This window comes from Panthera pardus, unplaced genomic scaffold (genome assembly GCF_024362965.1).
Source record: "Panthera pardus isolate Hobbes unplaced genomic scaffold, ASM2436296v1 HiC_scaffold_2, whole genome shotgun sequence".
Lineage (NCBI taxonomy): Eukaryota > Metazoa > Chordata > Mammalia > Carnivora > Felidae > Panthera > Panthera pardus.
In genome coordinates, this window is record NW_026526765.1 from 123,048,424 (window position 1) to 123,067,800 (window position 19,377).

Here is a 19,377-nt window from a genome sequence, read left to right on the forward strand (position 1 = left end):
GGAGATGGGAAGGCCCCCGCCCCCCCCTCCTTACCACCGCCAGTCTGGATCCAGGTTTGGCGGGGGGCAGCCTGGAAAGGGGCAGAGACCCTAGGGAGTAGGAGCAGTAAGGCCCTGAGACCCTGCACCCCAGCACCCCCATCCAGGTCATCTTTCCAATGCCATCTTCCCATGGGATGCATCAGAACCCAGCCAACCTGGCAGGGATAGGCACCCCCATCTCACCCCCTGCTACCCTTGGCTTCCCCTGCTAGGAGCTCCAGGGCAGCTCTCTCCAGCGACCGCCAGGTCAGAGCTGTGAGGTTCCCATGACAACGGATGACAGCAGCAGAGGCTGCTGGCCACAGGGTCAGGGGTGAGGGGGGTGTGGGTGGCAGAGCAGAAGGGGGGGCTAGCACAAGGGTGGGGGAGGGGGCTAGAGTGAAGGACCCTGAAATTAAAGCTCCCTCCTGAGGCCTAACACCCCAGGAAAGGCCTAGAACTTTGATGCCAGAACGGACTCTATTGCACTGATTGGAGAAGTCAGGAACAGGAAGGGTTGGCTATGCATTTGGTCATGTGATCATGAAGCCAGCTAGAGGGCAGAGCTTGCATGGAAATCCTAGCCCCTTGCCTCCAAGCCCAGAACTCTGCTGCCTCTAGGATCTTGGGGGTAAGAGGTGGGGCCCAGACATCCCTATATCTCCATCTCCAGGAAGTGAACAGGCTCTGAAGCCTTCCAACCAGCCTGGCTTGGATTCCCCACCCTGTAATGAGTGGTCAAGGCCCCCAGACCTACAGATCACTTCTTGTCAGGCTTAACCCCCCCCCCTCCCCCCGACTCTCTAGCACAGGATATGTTTTAGTTTCCTCGGAAGAGGACCTGACAAGGATCACAGCCTCCTGCTGACTCCGCACCCCAGCTGCAAGGGTGGAGAGATGGTTAGGAATGTGCCCCACACATCCAGGTTGACTAAAGAGATCACTTCAGACTTAAGTCCTTTCAAAGGCTGCCCAGGTTCCGGAACCATCACTGGCTTCCACTGTCCCCAAGACAAAATATAAACACTCATCCTGGAGCTCAGGGTCAACTTCCTCTGGTACGGTCTCCTCACTGCCGCTGAAGTTCCAGTCTCCAAGTCTCCTAGGTAAGCAGCATGGTTCTTTGAGGTTCAACTCCTCTCACAGTCTTCTGAGAAGCCTTCTTGGTTCTTCCCATCCATGCAGATCTTGTAATCACCAAGGGGTACAAGGCTTAAGATTTCACAGATTCTTTGTATGCAGGACTTCTCATCCCACGCCCCTAGCAGCTCTGGGAAGGGATGTTACTTGCTGATGTGCAAACTAAAGCCTGGAGAAGAGGCTTCTTAGAGAAAGTCATAGAGCCTGTGAGCATCAACTCAGTACCTGGCTGCAGACCCTTTTTTCTCTTGGGGTCCCCTCTTGGCAGCCCCCAGCCTGTGGCACTGCACTTGGGAACCTCAAACTCAGACCCAATAGTTTCTTCCCTCTGCTTGTTATACACAGAGGGCCAACCCATGTCTTCTACCTCCAACTCATCCATTTATTCGGCATTACTGAGCACCTAATAGGTGCCAGCAAGACAAGCCCTTCCTCCCTGGAGCTCACCTTCTAGCTGGGAAGACCAACAAGTGAACAAGAAGAGTTCACGCAGTATGGTTCCAGCAGGGCTGTGATGGGGGCACGTGCGGCAGTGGGTGCACAGAAGAGGCTTCTCCAGCCAGACTTGCAGAGTCAAGGCAGATTCCAACCACAGCCCTGCCTCCCTTAGGTCCCACCTGCCTGGGGAACTTTACTCCCATGTCTAACCTCAGTGACACTAGCTGCAGCCCCTAGAAGATATTTAAGTGGGTGACTAGCCGAGAAAGGCCAATACCCAGGTCCCCGGCCCCAGTGCTTTATCAACCAGCAATTCTTACTCTGGTATCTGTCCAGGATGCTCTCCATCCACCATCTCCACAGACTCCCCCAGGATGGGTAGAGGGGCTGGACAGCAGGCCCATTAGGCTGGAGCTAGCAGTCCCACTGCACTCCTCTTTGAGCTCCCCATCCCCCAGCTCTGCTCTCAGAACCCACAGGCCTGTGGGGCCAGCAGAACCAGCAGGAGGCAGGCAAGGGTTAAAGCCTCCCCCTCCCTAGGCTGCTGAGCCAAGCTGGGAACAGGAGAGAAAGAGGCCACAGGATTGCTGCTTGGTCCTCAGGGTTCCCGATGGCCACCAGGAAGGTAAGACAAAATAAGGGAACTCAGTTTCAGCAACCAAAATCCTTCCACCAGTTGGACTGGGGGCTGTGGGGGCCGCAGGAGGCAGGGCAAGCTCCTGATAGAGCCAGGTGCCCCTGCTGGGGTGGGGGGGGGGGTCAGAGCACTGGGCACCCTCGTGATGAAGCCGGCTGCAGGGCGATTAATCTCGTGAGGACTGTGCATCAGGCCCCCACTCCTCAGCCTCCCATGGTCAACCCCGCCTGCGCTGCCCCAGGAGTTAATCTCCGCTCCGGGGACTCCTCAGCCGCTGTCACGGCTGCATTAATTCTGAGGCAGAGGGAGGCAGAAGGAGGGAACACAGATGGGGGGGTGTGGATAGCCTCCTTGGGAAGGTTTCATGGTCAGCAGCTGGTGAGGAGGGGTCCCAAAGGATGGGGTCTGGGGCTCCTTCAAGGCCCTTCCTTGGATGAGGAGTTGCGGGGGGTGGGGGGCGGTCATCCATATTATCCCCCTTGGACCATCAGAACCCTTGCACCCCCAGCCTCTAGCCCTCGGCCACCAGCTGAGCCCCAAATGCAGTTTGCAGTTTTGACAGCAGATGTCTCTGCTATTATGATTTATCAAAATGCTTAAGGTAAATAATGCACACATATTTATAGGAAAGGAACTGGGTAGTAGAAAGTGGGAGGGATTACTGAATGGGGTCAGGGGACTTTGGGGCAGAGGACTCAGAGTACCGTTGCCTCTGTCCTCAGCTCTCCCCACTCAGACCCAATGCTTGATCCCAGCCTGGCCCTGGGGAAAGTGGGCAGGGGTGACATCAAGCGTGCCCAGCAGCCTGCCCAAGCCCAGTCTTCAGGAGGTCAGGGAGTGAATAGGCCTGTCTTGCTGGGCCCCCACCAGGCCTGGGAGGCAGCCACCTGAGGGAAGCGCTGAACCAGCCTCACACCTCAGCCACGTTTCCATGGCTTCACTGCATCCTGGCTCCCGAGGGCTCTGTCGCCTTATCAACGGCGGGCACTTCTCTGGCCCTCAGCCTCGCAGTCACTCCCCCTGGACCCCAGCAGCTGCCTATGGATCCTCCTGCAGCAGAGCTAAAACTCAGCCACATGCGGTGCCCCCTCCTGGACAGGCCTCAGAGCTGGGTGAGGGGCTGTGAGAGTGGTGGGAAGTCACCATGGAGGCAGAAGCCCAAGTGGATTCAGGCTGCACCCACTTTGGGCCCCCCAAATACCCAAACCCTGTCATTCCAGGGGAGGGGGCAGTGTTCCTGGGCTACCCTCTCATCCCCCACCCTCACTCCACACAGTATTCTTTGTTTCCAAACCTTTCTGGGCTTAAGAACATTTGGTTAAAGAACTTTTATTAGGTTTTCTGATTTGAAAAGCAATATACATCTATTGCAACAAAAAAGAGTGAAAAAAACACAGAGTCAGAAAGTGCAGAAAAGTTTAAGGAAGTAATGCTTGACCCTAATCCCACATCTGGGCATGATCACGGCAGCATGTGGGGTGGAGGGTGGGGGGGCTCCTTCCAGCCAAAGCCTGAAGCATAACCAGGTGTTTAAACGACAACTTCTGAAACCAGAGGAACCCAGCTGTGTTGACCTTGTGTGTTTTTCCACTTCTACCTCTCTGAACCTCAACTTTCTCATCCATAAAATGGACTGACTGATAAATGCCCTCCTCTTGGATTATTGTGAGGATTCAATGAGCTAGTAAGTGCAATGGATTGGTCCAATGCCCGGCCACAAGTTCTACGCATAGTGAGGCTGGGGATATCATTAGTACTTCTAACCAAGCATAGATCTGCAGAGTATGGATGTTCTATGGGGGCTAGGGAAAGGGGGCTCTTTCTAGTAAGTCTCTCCCACCTGTGAACAGCGCTCAGATTAGGGATGGAAATTTGCAAGAGGAAAAAATGCCCAGAAAGAGGAGATAATGTATTTATTCAGCCTACAGAAGGTTTTCTGGTGCTAATGCCACCCTCCCTGAACTGTAGACCACAGCCCGGAAGCCAGGTGATGTCACCTAGAGTGATCAGTACACTGGTGGGGGTGGTGCAGGGACACTACACTTGGCCTGCTGGGGTGAAAAAGGCTTTGGAGGACGTAGCACCTGAAGAGGAAGGCATCCATTAGAAGGGAGAATGCAACAGGAAACAAACCTGCATCAGAAGGCCAGCTACTAGCTGGCCCCCCAGAGCCCCCAAATTCAGCCGCCCCCTCCCAGCTCAGGCACTTTGCACCCAGGCCTGGAGCCCTGGAGGACCCCACTCTCCTCCCCCCGGGGCCCGCCCCATCTTCACGCCCTGCTGCCTGGAATCTGAAGCAGCCCTTGTTCTCTGGCAGGAGGGGAATTTAATGCCGCTGAGGGATGGCAGGTCGACAGGCGAAGAGAGATGAAAGTGTCCGCTTTGGCAGCCCGGTCGGTGGCCTCGGGGGGACCCTCTTGCAGCCCTTCCATCCTCCCCAGCCACTCTCTGCTCTGTGCGGCAAGAAGAGCCCTCAAGAGGCCCTCAGGGAAGATGTGGACCTCTGGGGATGGGACTCCCTGCAGGGCTGTGTGACCTTGGGGGGCAGCTGAGGCTCTCTGTGCCCATTACCTGCCGGCAGGGTGCCCGGGCCAAGGTCTGTATTATTAACATGCTGGTGGCTGCCTGTCCCTCCCCCACCTTAGCTGTTGTCAGCATTGCCTGTCAGCATAGGGCCACGGGTGGGCAGTGGGGGGCCCAGGCAGGCTGCACAATGACCTCCATCCATCCATCTCTGGCACCTGAGAGGGAGTGGGAGCTGGTGCTGCAATCAGGTCAGGCCTAAGCAGCCTTGACTGCAGCTGAGCCAAGTGGCCATCACTACGCCCTTTGTGACTGCACAGAGCTAAGTCGAATCTGAGAATAGAGGCTAAGGGCCCAAGTCAGAATCTATCCCCGGGGCCAACAGCCCCATGTCCCTGTTGGAAATACTGTGGGTCTTGGCACTGTGAAGTGAACTTGTTGCTTGGCAAAGCACCCTGCCAAGTGCCCTACCCCACCCCACAATCCCTGGCTATGTTGCCCTTCTTTCCTAGAAACAGAGAAGCAAGGGTGTTTGGACAAGGTCATGTAGCAAGGGCAAGCATGCACACACACACACGCACACACACTGATATGTGGGGACCAAGAAGTGAAGAGGACCCATGTGTTCAGACTCCTAAGTCCCCTTTCCCTTCCATGGAGGCAACTGGTCCTCCCAAAGCATGCTGGTACAAGGGGCTAGAGGCCAGAAGCCCGAGTTCTAGTAAGACCCTTGCTACCATTGTCTCTGTGACTTGGGCAGATCATGCACTCTCACTGGGCTTCAGTTTCTCGTCAGTAAAATAGGTAGTAATCCTTATCCTGAGGATTTTCTGAAGCCAAAGAAGAAAACTTACTCAACAACTTGAAACCATTCTAGATTGAAGACAGCCTCCAACTAGCCTTGGACCAAAGGGCAATAACCATACAGAGAACCTAGCTCCTGGCCCACAATCACTTAGTACGTTACAAGAGCTGTGCTGCTTCCTTCTTCCTGCACAACATGACCGCAGCAAGCTCATAGCAGAGGGTCAAAGGTCCAGTCTGTAGTGCTGACAGGGCATGAGACAGGGGCCTCAGTGAGGGGACGGGGGGGGGGGTTATAAGGGCACCGAGGGACTAGATCAGGCCAAACCCTGCTGCCGTGGAGGGGAGGGGGGTGCCTGGCAGGCGCTGGGCAGGCTGGGGTGAGGAGAGGCCTTTGGCGGCCGCAGAGAACAAAGAGGTTGGGGTTGCCAGGATATTTTGTGGAGCTGAAACTGGTGGTAGGGCCGGGAGAGGGGCTGTGGCAGCCGTGGGAACTGCGCCTGCTGCCCCCACACCAGCTCCCCCACTCAGACTGGGCCTCAGGGCCCGGCTGTGGGCAAGAGGGGCTGCCAGGGACACCGCTCTGTCCTCAGAGTTGCACGCCGTCAAGGCGGAGACCCAGGAAATCTTGTACACAAAGCCACACATGGCATATAGTGTCAGCATCACTGAGGGGATCACAGGTGCACACTGACACACAACGTCACGAGCACACGCCCAGGGTCATGCAAGCGGTGTCACAGGGTCACAGCACGGTCACAACCTGGCATCATACACTCACATAGAATCCCTGGTGTCAGTCTCGGGCCACACCCATGATGGTTACACAGACACAATGTCCCAAGCCACATAGAATCACCCAGTGTCTGTAACAGGGTCATGCATGCCATGCAATATCAGTGTTGCATATCCGATGTCACACACAGAATTGCCCAATGTCACACATCGAGCCGTACAACCTGGTATCACATTGGGTCTGCTACAGGATTGTACAGTGTCACAGGATTACACATGCAATGTCACAAAATACCCCAAAGTGTGGCTGCTGATGTCATACGTTCACCCATGGCCATATGAGATCTCACATAGCCTACCACACACTGTCACAGATCTATTTTCGTGTCACATGTATCCACATTATTGCACAAGGCCTCACATGGTTGTCAGGGCCTTGAAGTCTGTCTGTCTGTTTCTCTCTTTCACACACACACATACACTCACACACACGGTTACACGGAGTCTGGGTTTCTCTCTTTCCTCGGGTGTACCCCCAAATACCCCTGCCATCCAGGTAGAGGAAAGGAGAGCATGGGCTGAAGACTCCCAGGTCACCAGGAAGTCAGGCTCCCAACTGTAGCAGTGGGGAGCGGAGGGCACCCCTAGGGAAGGGAATTGGACATACAGCTCCACAGGGAGCCTCCCTCTAAGTACTTCCCTGTCAGCAGGAGAGCAGCAGGGGTGAGCCTGCAACAGAAGACACAGAGGTGCAAGATACAGGGAGAGACACGTGGAGACTCAGAGACATGGAAAGATGGTAAGACAGAGACAGAGAAGAGAGTCAGAAACCAATAGAGACCATCAAGATGGAGATTTGGAGACAGTGAGCCAGACAGAAATGGGCAGAGATGGGCAATGCTGGAGCAGGGCTTGGCCAGGGCTGGAGCCCGCGGGAAGGGGCAGCAGCTACCCCATGGCAGGGAGAAGTGGGAGGCAGGAGGTGAGGTGGCTAGGGCTTTAGGGAGGACCCACACCCTGGGCAGAAGGTGGGGGACATCTTGGTGAGATTTAGTTGAATAGCTTTAAAATAGCAACACCAGCTGCCATTTGACCGAGTGCTTAAGATGAGCCAGGCCCTTCCCTAGAGTGATCTCATTTCAACCTCAGGCAACTTTATGGAGGGGAGATGATTATTGTCCCCGTTTCCCAGATGAGGTAACTGAGGTCTCATCATGCGTTTGCGTTCAGCCCACAGCCATCCCCACCCCTGCCTACGCCTCCGACAGACAGAGGGGCTGGCCCACCATTTCCACAAGTAGAGCACAAAGGCCCAAGTTGGAAGAGGTGGAAGAGGTGAGGGGCTTCAAGCTTAGGGCTTCTCTGTGTTGAGGGGTAGGTCCAGGAGCCATGGCTGGGCTGTGGGTTGGCACACTAAAAGGTACAGCCTGGCTGAGTCACAGCACCCCCCTCGGGGCTGGCACTGGAGCCGTCCACCCCACACCTGTAGGCATGCCAATGAGGGCTGGCCGAGGCCATCTGCGGCCTGTGTACTGCCAGCAGCAGGGCGGGGGCAGGCGGGGGCGTCCTGCCTGGGTGCCCCCTGCTGGCCAGGCTTCCCACCCTGATGCCCCCAAGGAGGACCCTCCCCACCCACTTGAGGATCTGGAGGTGTTGCAGTTTGCCTCCTGCAGGGGATGAGGGTGCTCCTGGCTACAACACCTCCCCCTACTCCCCGCTGGACGCCCCCCTTCGGCAGAGCCGCCTGGAGAGATCACAGGCAGCCACATGAAAGGGAATTTTTCCCAGGCAGAGCTGGAGTTGAAAGCTGCCTCCTACCACCCCCCGCCTGCCCCTGCTGTGCCAGGCCAGGCTGCTGAGCTCCTGGTGCTCTAAGGGAGCTTGTGACACTGGGAAGGGGTTGGGGGTCAGAGCCCCCACCCAATATGAGCTGCTTTTTCTCTTCCCAGGAACAATAGCAGAGGCAGCTCATCTCGCCCAGCTCGCTGCCCACTCAGCTTCAGAAGTTGCCCCTTCCCTCGTCCTGAAAGCCCTCACCCACCTGAAGCGAGGCCCCGACATTGTCAGGAAGTCCTTCCTCAAGTCTAGCCTCCATCTCAGCCAGGCTCAAAGCAGCTGGGTGGGAAGAAGGCCTCCACGTCAGGTGGATGATAGGTCTCATCCTGCAGGCCGGCCTCTGTGATATGCAGGGGTGGGGGCCATGCAGCTGTCACTCCTTCCTGTTCAGGCTGCCTTGGTGTAGACCATGTGGCTATGTGGTGATTTCCCCAGACATCTGGCCTCTGAGGTCGCGGACAACCTTGCGCCAACACATTTTCTGGGGGTGGAGAAAGTCGTACAAGAACCAAAGCCAAGGATCCCCCCAGGCCCCAGTCCAGCAGCCAGCCCTCAGGCCTGAAGAGGGGTATGTGGGGGGAGGGAGGTTTCTGCATGCATTCTGGGCACAGCCAGGTCCCCACAAACCTGGGCTAAACCTGCTCCCTGGGGTGTCACCGCAGCGGTTGGGGGAGCAGTAGACCCCTGCAAGAAAGAAACCGAACAGGCAACTTGGGCCCTTCCTCCAGTACTGCGGGCTGCTCTGCACTGATCAGGCCCCGACAACCTTAGGTAAATAGAGATGGTGGCCCCAAGTGAGTGAAGGTCCCCGGAGGTCCGGGTTCTGAGGCAGGGGGGTACAACCGGGCAGATGAGATGTTCCAGTACCAGTCACTTTAACAGCACTTTCACCACCTCAGCCAGGCCGGCTGCTCCTGCTTGACCCCCTTCAGGTACCACAGGGCCTCAGTACCCAAGAGATCCCCACTCTAAATGTCCCCAAGCCATCCTTCTTTCTTTTCAAGGTGGCTCCAGACAACCCCTGCCCACCAACAGCCCCCAAGCCAGCCCCCCAAACCGGAGAGCAAGAAGCCATCGGTGCTTCGTGACACAAACATGCATTCGTTTTATTCACAAAACAGCCTGGTTTCCTAAAACAATACAAACAGCATGTTCATCAGCAGGAAGCTGGCCGTGGGCAAGGGGGCCCCCCAGGCACCCACACCCACCAGCAGGGGGCCACGCAAAGAAGCCCTTTCTTCTGTTGCCATCAGCGAGGCCAGAAAAAAAGGACTTATTTTCTCTAAGGGAAGTAGCCAGGATCGGAAATATTGAGACACGGGCTCCCCAGATCTCAATGGATAAAGGAACAGAACTTTCATTTTTGCAAAATCATCATCGTCGGGGTAGGGGGGATCCCATTCTGGGTACCGCGAGTGCAGCATGGCTGGCCTGGGCCCAGGGGTGGGTGGGCTGCTCCCTCCCCCTCTGTGAGCTCCTCGCCGCAGCTCTGCACTCTGCACGTGTGGATGGATAGAGGGGCTTCTCGACGCGGCGCCATCCACATTCTCTTTATAAACGTGAGTGGATTCTCCAGGCAAACTATGCACTATTTCATGGTCGGAAAGAATCAAAGGAAGTTTAAATGAGGGTGGAGTTAAACTGTGCTAAATTACAGTAGTGCTTATTAGTAACTAGATTTCAAAAGGTTACAGAAAATTTACATTCTCTACACAAAAACTGCATCTCCTGCACAGACAACATCGACATCGACACAGGAAGGAAACTGATTGTCCATTCTTTGCCCAGGAAGTCTCGGTACTTTATAGATTCGTCTCTACCTCTTTTTTGTTGTTGTTCTTCCGAAAAAGCAGTTAAAATTTTTTTCCTTTTTCTTTTTATACTAGGGACGTGGAGATGTTAAAACGACAACAAAAAATATATATATAAAAACAGGAATGAAATCTGTGAGAGAATATTTTTGGTTCTAAAGACGGGTGCATCCGTTTGTCTTCGCCCGAATCCCTTGCCGGAGACCACACGAGCAGTGACATTGCACGGAGAGGGCAGCTTTGGGTTCCCGCCGCCGTCACTGAAACCACCGGAAGGCGGCTCCCGTCGGAAGCATCACCTTCTGGCGGGGGCGGGAGACAAAAACAAGGAGAGAGTTCAGTCAGGGTCCGGCGGGGCCTGATGCAAAGACGCTCCCCCGTGGACGGCCTCATGGCGGAGGGACGGGCATGGAGTAAAGGCAGCCACCCCGTGGAGTTCCTGCCATCCTGACCAGGCCAGAGAAGAAGCCTTGACCCGCTGGGCCGCTGGAGGGCCCGGAGCACCCTGAGGCCCCCTGAGCCACTGTGTCCAGGAACCCTCCTTCCAAACAGGAAGACCCATTCCCCTGGTCCAGAGGCTACAAGCGCCGAGTGGCTGTGGTGCATCTGGGGCTGTGTGCATGTTTCTGTCGAGGGAGCATGTAAGCATACGGATGTGTGTCTCAAGCGATGCCACGGTGTGTAGTGTGTCCGGAGGTGTGGTGGGGAGGAAGGGGATTTGCTGTACACCTACAGTAAGACTGGGTACTGGGCAGGGCCGTGTGTGCGCTTGTGCGCGCATGTGTGTGTCTACACTAGATGAGAGGTGAGTGCCTCTGTGTGCATAGAGGTGTATTCTCTGGGCAGGAGAGCAGATATATGAGGTTTGGGGCTTGGGGGTGGGGAGTAGCCATGGCTGGGATGCCATTATTGTTTTCCAACCATTCTGAACATTTGCGTCCAGCCCACTCATAGAGGGGCGGGGCCGGGGCCGGGACAGCAGGCTGAAAAGATGCTTTTGTACCCAGGCCTGGCACCACAGCTAGGCTGCCACGGCTGGGGGCACAGGGACAAGCTCTGCCACGAGGGTGGAGAGAAAGAAAGCAGCTTGGGAACCCTTCTGCCTGCTCTAAGCCGATCATCCCATGGTGGACAGGCCTTGCCTATACCCCAAGATCACAGCAACCCCCTCACTCTAGGCCCGTAGGACCCGTGGCGATTACCTGTGTAGCCAGACTGACCTTGGGGCCCCAAGAAACCCCAAATCTGTCAACTGGATGTCTAGACGCAGGGTTCTTCCAGGCCTTAGAGCAGGGCAGTGAGCACTGGGGCCACTCTATCCTTGGGTGGCCTTAGGGGAAAGGCCAGGCTCTGAAGGGGCAAGTGAAGGGCTTACCCCTCAAAGCCACATGGTCCACAGGAGAGAACCCCTCAAGTGGGACACGGAAGAGCCCCCAGCATCCTAGGTTATGGACTGGAAACGTTAGAACATGTCTGAAAGTCAGCAATTTAGGACCTATATGGGAACATCAGTAGCTGGCCCAAAACTCCAGGAGGGGGTTCAGGATCCCCGGGCCTGGCTGGGAAGTGCTAGGCCCCCTCCTGGAACTTTATGCTGGCCTTGCAAACTACAACCTAATGAGATCTCAGGATGTGGCTCTGACTTTTTTGAGCAGTGAACTGGTGTCTGGGAGCCTGCTCTAGAACCCGAGAGCCCAGGGACTGGCTGAGCAGCCCCCACTCGCCCAGGTAGGAAAAGCGGGTTTGGGGGGCTGGGGGGTGGGTTTGGACTGCCAGACAGACACAAGAGCCCACACACCTCCCTCTAAGGCGCCGTTACCTCCAGAGCAGCGGAAGGCTTCTTTTTGAGTTCCTCACATTTTCTGAATTTGCAAATCTGATGGCCAGTCTTTCGGTTCCTACAACTGCTGCACTGCTCGCAGTTGATGCGCCGTCGGCAGGGCGCGCACATGCCGCAGCGTTTCCGCTTCTTCTTGCCCGAGCTGATGGCCGAGGCCAGCTCTCCCTGCATGGGGTACTCGGCAAGGCCGGCCATGTGCAGCGCACTCTCGGCCAGGAACACGCCCGCCGGGGTCATGATGAAGAGGCCCGGGTTGATGGGGAAGGCGCCCAGGTAGGGGAAGTCGGACTGGCCATTGAGGGCTTCGGCGCCCGCCACGGCCTCCATATCGGGCAGGCCAGCACCCGCCTCGCTCATCAGCGGAAGGTGCTCCTGCACCACGCGCTTCAGCATCTCCGTGGACTGCGCGAATTGCTGCAGCGTCAGCTGTCCCTCGGCTGCCAGCTCCGTGGCCCGCTCTGCCTTGCTCAGCAGGCTGGCCACAGCACCACTTTTGTGCTTTGAGGTAGGGTTGCTTTTGTCCACAGCCATGGCTGCCGCCAGGTCATGCCCATTGGCCAACAGGGAGGCGGCAGCCGCAGCGGCAGCAGCCTTTTCAGCAGACTCACTGCCCATCATGCTGCCACCACCGCCGCTGCCACCACTGCCCCCAAAGGAAGAGTAGTGGGAGAGAGGGCGGGAGCGGCGCAGACTCTTGTTGAGGGGTTCGCTGATGATGCCGCTCTTGTTCCGACGTTCTGGGGGTGGTGCATCATCCGCCACCGAGGCTGGGGTGGCAGTGGCCACCGCCGCGCTCTTGTCAGCCACTCCTGCCTTGGGGCCGCTGCTCCCGCTGCCATTGCTGTTGCTGCTGCTGCTGCCACCGCTGTCCTGGGGGCTACTGCCGAGGCTCGACATGGTGGGGCCGAGGCCCAGAGCCCGCTGCTGGGGGGGGCCTGCCAACTGCGGGGGGTCCACAGACGAGCACCGGGCCCTGCTGCCCACAACAGAGATGGCTGGGGGGCCCTGCTGCTCAGGGCAGGCACATGGTCAGGTGTCCACGTGGAAGGATCTTCACTCTATCGGGACAAAAGAGTATAGGGTCAGGGCAGCAGTAAACACTTCCTTTCCCAACGTCACCACCACTACCAACAACTGTACCCCCATGTAGTAACAACCACAAGCCCCACTGGGCATTTATTTAAGTGCCAGACCCAACATGGTTAGGTATTTTTTATTTGTACTACTTCAGTTCAGACTCACAAGCACCCTTTGAAGTAGTGGCTAGGAATACTCCGTTTTACATAAGGTTTAGAACTGAGCAGGGATCTACAGTTAATGAGCGTCATGGTGGAAGCCCAGCCTGAATCCGTACAGCCTAGATCTGCAGCCACTTCTTCCTGGGCTGGGGTAGTAGGGAAGAGCTAGAGATGTTTATGAACCTCAGATGGTTACAGAGTCACCTTCTGCTTCCTCATCTTCCTTCTGTGACCCATCTACAAAGAGGGGTTGGAACAGCCTCTGCAAAGCTTGAACGTACAGACCAGAAATCTGGGAAGCTGCTCCTAGGCCCTCATTTGGCAACTCCTAATACATACTGATTATCTATCTCAACGCTCTGACAAGTCCTGCAGGGAAAGTAAAGTGACTCTAACAGGGGTTACCAAATAGCGCACAGGATCCTTATTTCAAGGAGCATGTATCCTCTTGCTAGAGGGCAGGCAGCACTGTGCCAGAGGACAATCCTCCTGTAAGAATGTGGGGACACACTGTGTACATATCGAACACACGATTCCTCCTCACTCTCAAACCACAGTCATCATTACCTCAGACCCCACTCTTGTCTCTACTCAGGCCTCCCTGCTGTGCTCCAGCCTGGCTCCCAGATGGGTCTGGGATGAGGTCCCAGTGAGAGCTCAGAGCTGGGGTAGGCTGTGGGCAGGAAGGGCCTCTGGCTGGTGCAGGCTGGGACGAGTGGGTGCGACCCTCCAGGGAGCAGAGCCTGTTCTTGGGCCACATCCATATTTCAGAGGTGCCCCTTTCTAGGACAGAGCCTGCTCTGCTTAGGCCCCAGGGCTAAGGCTTACGAGCGAGCAGCTAGGCTCCTTGGGTCTGGGAGGAACTGTCCAGAAGGAATGGAGCGGCCGTTTCCTCATCAGCCCTGGCTCTCTCGCATCCCTTCCCTGCCTGCCTGCCTGCCGTGGCCCAGCAACCCCTGGGAGAAGGGCGGGAGGAGAGGGCCCAGCCTGAGCAGCTGGCGGCTCAAGGGGGAGGCGCACATCTGGCTGGGCCTGTCCCGCCCTAGGATTGGGGCCGGCACACATACATCTTTGTCCCCAGGCAACCCCACCATCCCCCAGTCACAGGACTCAGCCGGTCCTGGTCCCGGGAGGTCATCTAGTCCAACCCTCTGCACTTACACAGGGGGAAATTGAGGCCCTGAGCAGACAGGGCTGCTAAGGAGTGGCCACAAGGAGGAGTGCATATAGGAAAGGGAAAAAAGCTCTGGCTCCTGAGTGAGTCGAAAATGGCAGGCGTCAGCAGACAGCCAGACGCTCCCTGCCTCTCCCCAGAGAGCACTGGCCCACGAACGCTCCTTCCTAGTGAAGGTAGATGGGTGGTAAGGAAGAGCTGGGCAAGCTGGCACATTCTACCAGGACAAACCCAGGAGGGCCTGGCAAGGTGTCCAGGCTGGGCTGGGGGTACCACAGAGATCAGAGTTGTAGTAAGAGGAAGGGGATGATGTATGCCCAAGGATAGCTGTGCTCTGTCCCACCTCCTGAGGGCTAAACCCAGGCTGGCTCCTCAGGCCCCCCCTCAGAAATCAGTACCCCTCTGGGCATCAGTGACACCTGGCTAGGTACTGGAGACCAGGGCCAGTGAGATCAGGGCTAGAGACTGTCACCCCAAATTAACTGCCCCTGCCCATCTGAGCTCAACTACCCTGCTCCGGAGCAAGCTCCAGCAGCCCCAGACATGGTGAGGGGAGAAGACAGAAGAAGGTAGGAGCCCTTGGGTTGGAGAGGTGGGGAGGGGAGCAGTCTGCGCCCTAGCCCCCCTGTGTGTCCCCGCCTCTGCGGCCTGCTGGCTGGTGGCAGAAATCGATAGCTGCATTAACGCTGCTCTTGCTCTACTCCCTCCCTCCCTCCTCCCAGCTTCAGGATCTGGCTCTGTGTACAGGGCGGGCAGGTCAATTAGAAGTCAGCTCCCTCCAACACGGGCCTGCGTTCAGGGCTGGTGCTCTGGCTGAGTCTCTCTGCTTTTGTCTCCATCCTGAGTCTCGTGGTAGGGACAAAACCTCATGTTCTGTTCATCTCTGGCCCTTTCTCTGAATTTCTCTGATCTTTCATTTTTCTGTCCTTCCTCAGGGATTACCCTCTCCCAGCCCCCCATGTCCTGGGACATGCTGAGCTATGGAGCAGACGACGTGATATGTCATCAAACAGGTGCTGCAGGCAGAACACTGATGTGTCAGCCACAGAAACTGAAGGTGGGGAGTACAGAAGGGGGACTGGCACACAGGTAATTCTGTCCCCAAACCCTGGAGTGGGTAGATACCAACATCTAGTTAGTCCCCAAAGCCTGGTCCCTAAGCTTGTTCCAAATCTGCCCCTATACCTGGCTCATCTTCTCCTTTAGACCCTGGGAAAAGCTGATGCCCTGGTCCCAGTGGACCAATGACCACAGGGCTTGTTTGCCCTACTCACGGAAGGGGAGGACTTAAGACCTTCTCCCAGGCCCTAGTCCTTTACTGCAAGGCACACGGCAACCCCCTCCCAGGCTACGAAGGGCCTGGCAGTGCCCAGGCAGCAGGGGAGGAGCTGGGGCTGCGTTGAAGCGGAGCGGGAATGAGCGGGAGGGAAAGCTGGCGGGCAGGCGGGCGGCGGCGGGCGCATCCATCATCGGCCCTGCCAGGAACGCATCCAGCCCCCAAAAAGAAATACTGCGCCTGAGGAGGGACAACAAAGGGCTCCGTTTCATCAGCAATGCGGAGCCAGCGCCCCGCCGCCCCGCCAGCCGCGGTCAGCCCACAAAGGACCCCTTTGTCCATGCAGGAGCCGGGCCGGCCGGGAGCTGGGACCAGGGGCTGACGGGTGGGGACAGAGCCCAGAGGGAGGGGGATGAGGGGGTGTGGGGGGGTAACCCGTCATGGAGAGCTGGGGGGCAGAGGGGGACATGGGGGCAGAAGAACAGAGACAGGTGCTACGGGAGGATCATGAGACAGACAACTTGAGGGGCGGGTCAGAGAAAGGGGGACTTGGAGAGGACAGGGCAAAGGGTCAAGGTTAGAAAACAGAGCTTCATGGGAAGCAGAAAATGGATGGACCTGGGCTCAGAGAGATCCAAGGCTCTTAGCCCAGCTTTGAAAAGACTTGAGGGTCTGACAGACACAGAAACAGCCCTGAGGGAGAGAATCCTACACTCGAGGACCTGAGGACCAAGAGAAAGCAGTTGGATATGCCCACAGCTCTGAAAGGGAGGCAGGGGGTGGGTGGTCCCCAGCCCACTCTGGCCCAGGGCCCAGGGAAGCAGAGATAGATAGGAAGGAGGGCTGAGGGTCAATGGGTTCTTGGCCTCAGGGCCTGGCCTTGTGGCCCAACCCCCTATGGGCTCTGGCTTACTGGCAAAACTGGGAAGAGAGGAAGTCAAAGCTGGGACCACTCTCCTGCCACTGGGACCGCCCCCTGCCTCTACTCTCAGGCCCTAGCCAGCACCAGAAGACAGAGACCCACCCCACTTCAACTAGCTCCCAGCAACAAGTGACACCCAGGGTCTCTTAACTAACTCTATCAGGTAGCATTTATTGAGCACCTACTGTGTACCAGTCCCTGCACTCTTATGCTTTACATGTCTGCTCTCCTTCCTTGACTCCTCCCAGAAGTCAGCGGCCAGCAAAACAGAAATAATTAATTTGAGAGATGAAGAAATTGAGGCTCAAAGAGGTTCAAGCTGTCAGGCCAAGGTCAAGCAGCTGGTACCCAGGACCGTTAGAATTTGAACCCAGAACCTAAGTGTTAGTCACCCTGCTCTGGGATTACCTTTGCTCTCTACCTGTGCAACTGACAAAGTAGCCCAGGGCAAGGTGACCCAGCAATCCCAAGGCCGCCCCCACCCTCCAGGGCTGTTACCATGCCTGTCACCTCTACGTGGTTGTGGGGATGAGTTGTCACAGACCCCAGTGTCGTGTCTTCACCTGGGGGGCTTGGAGATGCCCAGGCAGGAACCTGGAATCCTGGGCTACTGACCTCATAATGCCAGCTGGCAATGAAGTCACCAGAGGTGATGGTAATGCCCTCCCTCCACCCTGAGCCCCAGGTGAGCCAGGATTCATCCCCAGCAGGGTTCTGTCCTGAGGCCTTTGGGCCAGACCGCAATGGGGGAAGGGGCACTGGGGGGGAGGCATGACGCTGTCTACACAGAGACATGCACACATCCCACTACCATTTACCCAAAAGCGGCCCCATGCCCTGTGGTACTGGGGAAACAGTGCAGGATACAGACCCAGCACGGCCCTGGAGGAGTACACAGGAGCTTGGCCAGTGGTCACATGAACCAATATGAAATGAGAGCAGGAAGGCAACCAAGTGGAGCACTGGAGGCCTTTCTGGAGGAAGGGACTGCTAGCCTGTGAGCTAAAGACAAGGGGAGGTTACCAAAGGAGACATGAGCCGGAAAACAGTTCTTAAGAAAAGGGGAAGAAGGGTCCCTGGCTCGTCGGTAGAGCATGCGGTACAGCATGTGACTCTTGATCTCAGGGTCGTGAGTTTGATCCCCCTGTTGGGGGGTAGAGTTTGCTTCAAAAAAAAAAAAAAGAAATAAGGAAGAGGGTGCGAGGTATGGTCGGGGGGTTGGCCGAGTCCCAACTGGGCAGGGCGCTGAGGCCAAGGGTAGGATTTTTTTTTAACAGCTTTACTGAGGTATAGTTTCTTTCTTTCTTTCCTTTTTTTTTTTTTTTTTTTTTAAGTGTATTTATTTTGAGAGAGAGAGACCGAAAGACAGAGAGAAAGAGAGGGAGAGAATCCCAAGAAGGCTCCGATCTGTTAGCATGGAACCTGACTTGGGACTTGAACCATTGAACTGTGAGATCATGACCTGAGCTGAAATCAAGATCTGGATGCTCAACCGACTGAGCCACCCAGGTGCCCCGCATAGTTTATAAACAATAAAATTCACCCATTTATTAGTGTACAATTCAATGATTTTTAATAAATTTACAGAGTTATGCCACCACCACCACTGCCAAGGGCAAAGTCTGAGGGCAAGGCGCCAATCCTCTCTTGCTCCTTTGCTGGCTAGAATAGACTCCCAGCCGTCCTACCTGCTGACAGAAGGCTTCTTGGAGGAGGCTGCATTCCAGAGGGGCCTTCAGGACCCGGAGGCACCGGCCCAGTAGGGCCCACCATTCCGCCATCGTCTGGACAGGCCAGCTTTGCAGACCTGCACACTCTGGCTCTTCACATTCTTCCCCACACTTCCATGTGCACTCCTGACATCCCTGCTACACCCTCTTCATGTCCCCTCCACCAACTTTGGAGCTGGTCTTCTTGGCCTCCAGGGGAGGTGAGATGGACAGACAGACTGATGGTGGGCAAAGCAGTGGTGGTGAAGAGAACAGACCACAGGCTATGGTGGTTGAACTTAGATGAGCTGAGCAAGCCAGGTTGGGGGGAGGGGGGGCGGGATTGGGGGTGGCGTCTCTGATTTCCATGATTCAGCCTAGGGAGTTTCCAGAGGGGAAAAAAAGCCCCACTCGGGCCCAAGAAGATGCACATGGAGACAGTGGTCTTGGAGGCTGGGAGAAATGCAGCCCTCGCTAGAGAGCACAGGGCACCCATCCAGCTATAGGTGAACACACATTCGAGCACACACTAACCACTGCTAACACCCAGCAGATGGCCTGGGGTAGAACATGCCCTCAGTACTACTAGAATTTCCTCAGGACTAATAACCCCCCAAGACCAACTACCAAAGACAGCAGGGGGCTACAGTTCTGTTTCCCTGACTCCGCACCCCTGACCCTCTTAGACCCCTTCACCTAGGGCAGGCACAAACCCCATTACCTGAAGAATGAAACATGCTAAAGAAGACCCCAGGAGTACACGGTACTCTACTCTCCTTTACAGAGCTCTCAAAAAACAGCGGGAGGAGGGGGTCAGCCCATTTCATGGACAGGAACACTGAGGCCCCAGGCAGGCAGTGTACCCTGAACTGCAGCTCTAGGGAGTGATCTGGGACACTTCAGATAAAGACAAAGCCTCCCTTACCAGGTACCTCTGTCAGGCCAGGTTCCCTCCCTAGAAGAGCAAAAGGATCAGAAGAGTCCTTCCTCTCTGTGTGACCTTGGCATAAGGCCTCTGAGTCTGTTTCTCTGTCTATCACATGGAACCAGGAGGGTAATAGCTAATATGTTAAGGAAGGAGGACTTCCTGTGTGCCAGACACTGTATTCCTTGTCTCACTGAATCTTCCTACACACCTTCTGAAGGAAGATGATTATTGCCCCATTTAGAGCGGGCAGTTCAGTAAAGAGTTGTGATGTAGAGAATGCAATGCCCTCTCCATTTGGGACCCTCTGGATCTAGACTAACGTTTCCCAAAGTAATGACCAAGCTG

The 19,377-nt window shown here is 56.1% G+C and overlaps 1 protein-coding gene and 1 long non-coding RNA gene across 5 annotated transcripts in view; one reads left to right on the forward strand and one right to left on the reverse strand.

Moving 5' to 3' along the window:
• Window positions 1-9,215: 9,215 nt before the first annotated feature.
• CXXC5 (CXXC finger protein 5) overlaps window positions 9,216-19,377 on the reverse strand; it is a 35,288-nt gene continuing 25,126 nt past the window's right edge. For 2 of the 4 annotated variants that reach the window (XM_053907438.1, XM_019424357.2), the window contains exons 2-3: window positions 11,765-12,843; window positions 9,216-10,247 (exon numbers count right to left, since the gene is read on the reverse strand). In XM_053907438.1, coding sequence (XP_053763413.1) covers window positions 10,203-10,247; window positions 11,765-12,682 — 963 coding nt within the window. In that variant the 5' untranslated portion in view covers window positions 12,683-12,843 and the 3' untranslated portion in view covers window positions 9,216-10,202. Of the gene's footprint in view, window positions 10,248-11,743; window positions 12,844-16,905; window positions 16,997-19,377 lie in introns of those variants that run through there. The other 2 variants (XM_019424359.2, XM_053907439.1) reach the window with 2 other exon arrangements.
• On the forward strand, window positions 15,100-17,956 carry LOC128778313 (uncharacterized). The gene is made up of 2 exons (XR_008423876.1): window positions 15,100-15,286; window positions 17,730-17,956. It is a non-coding gene; the product is annotated as an uncharacterized LOC128778313 (long non-coding RNA).